This window comes from Trachurus japonicus, chromosome 7 (assembly GCF_045865225.1).
Source record: "Trachurus japonicus isolate A0001 chromosome 7, Traja_1.0".
Classification (NCBI taxonomy): domain Eukaryota; kingdom Metazoa; phylum Chordata; class Actinopteri; order Carangiformes; family Carangidae; genus Trachurus; species Trachurus japonicus.
Genome location: NC_140913.1, coordinates 975,696 through 981,266, shown reverse-complemented (window position 1 = coordinate 981,266; position 5,571 = coordinate 975,696). Strand labels below are relative to the sequence as shown.

General features: G+C 39.7%; 1 protein-coding gene across 1 annotated transcript; it reads right to left on the bottom strand.

Annotated features, from left to right (window-relative positions):
* Positions 1-1,290: 1,290 nt before the first annotated feature.
* LOC146983910 (uncharacterized) lies at positions 1,291-4,970 on the bottom strand. Its single transcript, XM_085783002.1, has 10 exons — positions 4,814-4,970; positions 4,107-4,339; positions 3,840-4,018; positions 3,668-3,758; positions 3,121-3,468; positions 2,918-3,035; positions 1,914-2,005; positions 1,662-1,779; positions 1,422-1,539; positions 1,291-1,297 (listed from the first exon to the last, which is right to left on the bottom strand). Exons 1-10 carry the CDS (start codon positions 4,968-4,970, stop codon positions 1,291-1,293), a joined length of 1,461 nt encoding a protein of 486 aa, XP_085639128.1.
* Positions 4,971-5,571: the final 601 nt, after the last annotated feature.

Genomic DNA, 5,571 nt, shown 5'->3' with positions numbered 1-5,571 from the left:
CTGTCATCTGAACTCTCTTCTTTATGCTCCTCTGGTATCTCCTCCTCCTCTCCAGGCAAATCCTCCAGCAGAGGAGCAGCATTGGGCCCTAAAGCCTGGCTGTAACTCTTTTTTGCTAGTTGGAACTTGTCCTCCACATCAGAAAGTTTTTTCTTGAGAAGACACAGTAGGCCATGATGCCCCTCTTCACTTAAGTTGTCTGGTGGGAAAAGTGAAAGAGAGACATGCCAATATTTCCATTGAGTTAGGTCATGGAGTCACGGAAATCAAAAGGGTTGTTCCAGGGGTGAGCTTCTTACCACTGTCTCTGCCAGAGGACATTTCAGACATCATTGTCCTGATGTTCCCAGCCAGCCTTCTGAGATAGGTGCAGTGCTGTCTCATCTCCCTCATCAGAATGATCTTTTCCTCTTGAAGCCGCACTTTTGACATGTATGCGTCAAAAATCTTCTTTTTGCTGAGGATATTGCTGGATTCTGTAGTTACACAAACATAAACACATATTTGACCTGTATATTCTAAACAGTTAGCATACCTGCAGCAGCCACAAGTAGTGTATGTACATCCCATAAGAATGTGCAGGGTGTAATATATATTTATTAATCTCACAAACGGTGTAAAACTGCTGAAAACCTAGAAAATATTATTCTATAATAAAGAATAAGAGAGTGAATCCTCAGTGTATGGGTTGTTTCTTACTATTCTATTATTTCTTACTATTCCTATCTCTTAAACATTCATAAATCAATCATATAATCTGTAATGTAAAATCCAGTGTTTCCACAGGACTCCTTTAGCAGTTGGGCACAACCACGGCAATGAAATAATTACCCCCACAGTGAGAGAAAAAGTGATAGTTAAATAAATAAAATTAAAACACAGAACAAAACTACAGACACACACGATATTCTAATAAAGAGATTGTTCCATACCACTGCTGTGCAGTTCCCACGGCCATATGAGACTCTCTGCCCCACTGTCTCCTCCTGCTGCAGAGAGTTTGCTCTCCACGTCCCCCTCCACGATGCGCTCTGCTTCTGGCACCTGCTCATTGTAGAGCTTGATTGTTGCCATGAGTTTTTTCTTCTCTTCCCCCAGTTTCCTTCGTCGGAGGTGTCGAATTTTGTTGCTGTCTATGCAGTTACAAAACACAGAAAACATTATGCAAAAGCGTGTGTATGCAGATATACAAAAGGTAAATGCAATACTGTTAAAGGCCTATGAAATTGAATGACTTGAATGACTTGAATTGAATGAATAAAATTGAATGACTTGTATGGTATGATTGGCCTAATATCTGTAAGATTTAAAGCAACATTTTAAAAATAAATCCTTTCAGATTGATACCAAAACAATGCAGATAAGAGACATCTGCAAGTGATATACCCTAACAAAACAAAATATAATGTAAAATATCTAACAAAAGGAACATACCAGTGTGATTATAAAGGCTGGCTTTTTTTTGATGAACACCAAGAAACATTTGCTCAATGGATCTCTGAAGAGTATGTTCATCTTCACCTGTGGTACCTGCAGAATCTTAAAATACAACAATAATATAAACAAGCAATTCAGACGTCTTCTAGACTGTACATTTAAAGAGTTTTAAACTTAAAATTCAGTTAGAGCCCAAAATCACTACAGTACATAAAATACTGTACCATCAGTTGCCCACTGTCTGACATCATGCACCCACTGATGCACCATATTGTCAGGACAGTTAAGTTCCCTGCTCAAATCCTCCAGTCTCTGTGAGTCAGCGTCAGCCTTTTGGAGGGTCTGTAGTACCAAAACAAAATAAATACCAAATAATGAATAAGATTGTCTTGTCAGAAATTATGAATTATTAGACATTAGTTTTATATAAATGTGTTCTGAAAACCTGATCTTGCCTAGTGTGATCTGGTCAATACCTTGACATATCTGCTTGACAAAGCAAGATGAAGGCCATCCTGCTTCCTTCTGTTCCACCCAATGGCATGGACCGTCAGCATGTCATTCCTGGCTTTATAACAAATTAATAACATAAATTATGTGATGAAGGAAAGTCTCATTAATGGTCATGGTATTTCAGTTCATCAATGCATTGGCAATTGATCTTGAATTAAATAAATATGAAGTGCAGTTATTTCAATGTACTGTATTGTCATATAATTCAATACAACTTTATAAAGCACATTTCATGCACAAGGCAGATTCAATGTGCTTCACAACAGGTATACATAGTTACAGTAAAAACAATTATATAAAAATCAATTAGAAATCAATTGAAGAGTGCAAGTGCATGTAAACAATCATATGTATGCCATCGTCACCACATAAACACTTAACTCTAACTGTGTCAGGCAAGGTGTTAAATTGTTGTGGGGCATATACACTGTATGAGCCATTCCCATGTCTGTATGTGGCCAGTAGGTGTCCTCAGTGCACAGTGGGGATAAAGGTGGGGGTTAGCACTTCCAGGGCAGTTGCTGCTAGAACGGAAGAGCTAACAGTTTTAGACCGCTTCACTCCACCATGTAGAGAGAGACGAGTCTGGTGGGTGTATTTCTGCATCATTGGGTGATAAAGGAAATAAATGAGCAAGTAACCAAGTAAGAAGTCGTCCGTCTCTTTTAATGTCCGGCAAGCGCGTCGTACTAGAGTATCCTGTTCTATGCAGCCCTCGGAGGCTTTAAGCTGGGGTTTAGCCTTTACATACACTAAAAGCTGTCTCCCCTTCTTTGGATCTGGTGTGAGGGATGAGTAAATTGCCACTGTTGCCTGTTGACCAAAGTGTTCTTGCTGGGGTGTAAGTGATGAGCATATATGATGTAAGGATAATATTGAGAACTTTCTCTTATTCAATCCCATACAAACTATGACAGAAGTAATGAAAGACTAGGTTTTAAATATAATGCATAAAATCAACACTTACCAGATTTTGTCATGTACTTTGTTGTGAGGGCGCAACGAGAGAGGTAGCTGTTAACCATTTCGACCTCCTCCCCTGCAGTTGTGCCTGCACCCTCCTGATTTCTCCCACTCCAGATTATCTAACAAATCATTGGAAGATGTATTTTTATTATATGTACTGTATTATATACAATTTCAAATGGTAAGATACATAACATGTAGTACCTCACACTTGGTTGAATGGGCCTTTGCGTGCATTATGGAAAGAAATGGCCTCATCTGTAGGAGAGGTCTGACTTCCAACATTGATTGAGCCAATTTCTCTAGATAGGGCCAATATTTGCATGCAATGTCTGTGCAGTAGAACTGCCCTTTAGTGGCTGCCTGAAGCTCCTTCTGCAGGAATGCTGGGTAGGCAAAAATTTCCCCTCTATACATGTTGAGGGCCTTCAGTAGCACCCCATGTCTACAGACAGCCACCTCAAGGCCCTCTTCATCCAGTTTGGACGCCCTTCTCGCCGTCTCACGTGCAGCAGACCACTGACTGGCTCCACAGACCCCTTTGCCTGCAGTCTGCATGACAAAGTAGTTCTGGTTAAAAGTGAAAACTAACAATTTATTTTATAATGCTTAAATAGATAGTAATCTGCATTGTATCAGCTGACACAACCTGGTATTGAGGGATAAAAATAGCTATTTAATAGTGGAAAAATCATACATGTTTAGTTTTGGCCAAAAAAGTAATGGTGTAAACAATAAATATTTTCCTCACACTTTTCATTTTACTCCTCGTCTCCTCAACAAAATTGTGGACATCAGCATCCTTCGCAATAAAGGTGCCATCAAAATATGGCTCATCTGACCTAAATAGAATAAGAAAAATAATGAAGTTCAGTGTCCAACATTATTTGTTCAATTGATTTTACAAAATGTTAGCAACTAACCCTCTCGACTGTCGAAAACGGTACTGCTTCCTGTTTCCATCAGCACAAATAGCAAGCATGTTGGGGGTGCATGCCGGGCAGGTGAAGTGTTCTGCACTGGCCATTCTCTCACACTCATAGCGGCAGAATGTGTACTCCAGGAAGCTCCGTTGGAAAGTGTCCCCATGTATCTTCCCAGACTATACAAATTGAAAATCAAAATGTAAAATTCAAAAGCTAAAATAACTTAAATCCTTCTATCACTACTTTGATACACACTGATCTTACCCGTCCAAAGTGACAAGTCCTTCTCTCCAACATCTGCAAAAAGCCTTGTCTTGACAGACTGGGTGCCACAGTTTTCATTTCTTCAAATGAATTGAAGAGATCCACTGAAAACAAGGTCTCAGCATTCACAGATGCTGGCCAGTACCCACTGCTGATCAGGTCGCTTCTGTCTGGTGTCCATTGTGCCAGACATACATTGCACAGCAGGCTTGGCAAATGAAGATCATATCGACCTAAAAACAAAAACAGTATAGTAAATTAAATGTATGATTATTCTGTGACATGCAGCTGTACAAAATATTACATATAAAGCCATATTTCATACCATTTATGCAAACCAAAATGACTGCTCTGCCAGCTGATTCTGTGATGCTTGTACTTGTACTTTGACATCTGCATATCTGGACAGGTCGCACTGTAGGCAAAAGACGAACTGAAAAGATATGTTCAATAATTAGTCATTAATCTTCAAAAAATACAATCATAGGTTACATTTATATACCGCTTTTCACTACATGCTCAACAGAAACCATTATTCATTCATACACTTTCTCATTCATACACTTTCACATCACGGTGGTAAGCTACATCTGTAGCCACAACTACTGTATCTTGGGACAGACTTGCAGCGCTTACAACCACTACACTTACACAGAGCAAAAAAAGAGAAAAACTTAACCAATTAACTAAAAACTTAAAACAACTACCTTGATTGACCAGTGTGTATTTGCCATCTTCTTTTGAACAGCACAGCTTTGGCTCAATGGACTTGTACACACCCTCAATGCAGCACTCCCTGTTATGGAGAGTGAGTTTGGTGTGTATATCTTTGTCACAGTCCATACAGAGCCACTCCTGCGGCATGCAGTCTCTGCATCGAATAACAGCAGGAGATCGGCAGTGGCTGCAGTTCCTCTCTGGGACACTATTGCAGGACAGCAAACAGTTCAGGTGATGGCTTCTTGCTTTCCGCCACTCATCTTGGGCTGCAGATTGGCGCAAGCACCATGATGTGGATGTAGAGGGCTGCTCGTCATTTCTGCCTGGAACATCTGAGGTCAGAATGTCCTGCAGTTTCTGCATCTCAAAGTCTGAAAGACAGGGAAAATAAAATTAACACTGTTTTCTTGCTTTTTGCTAAGTGACTTACTTACAATAAGGTAAATACCAAATAAGTGTTGAACGTGAGAGCTGTTTGCTTGGGACACTGTGGGAACCTCCTCAGCTGACTCAAAAGAAGTGGCTTCGTCATTGGCAGCCACTGAAAAGATAGGGAGGAAACAGAAAAGGTTTTTTTTATCTGTTGCACGCATACAGTATATACAGTGTAGAGCGACTTAAGGCTTCATTACAGATATTTTACACATACATGCACGTTAGTTACATTCAATCTAATATCAAACAAGTTTATACAATGATTTTTGAGTCTATCATACACTTATTAAACTCCTTTTATTTTGCATTA

Bases quoted from the DNA above. Each gene is read 5' to 3' on its own strand.
- LOC146983910 (XM_085783002.1), bottom strand. From the start codon at position 4,970: ATGCCGCAGGAGTGGCTCTGTATGGACTGTGACAAAGATATACACACC. The intron at 4,340-4,813 runs GTAGTTGTTTTA...TTTTGTTTTTAG, and splicing joins ATACACACTGGTCAATCAAG to GTCGATATGATCTTCATTTG. The intron at 2,006-2,917 runs GTAAGTGTTGAT...TTTGTTATAAAG, and splicing joins AAAGTACATGACAAAATCTG to CCAGGAATGACATGCTGACG.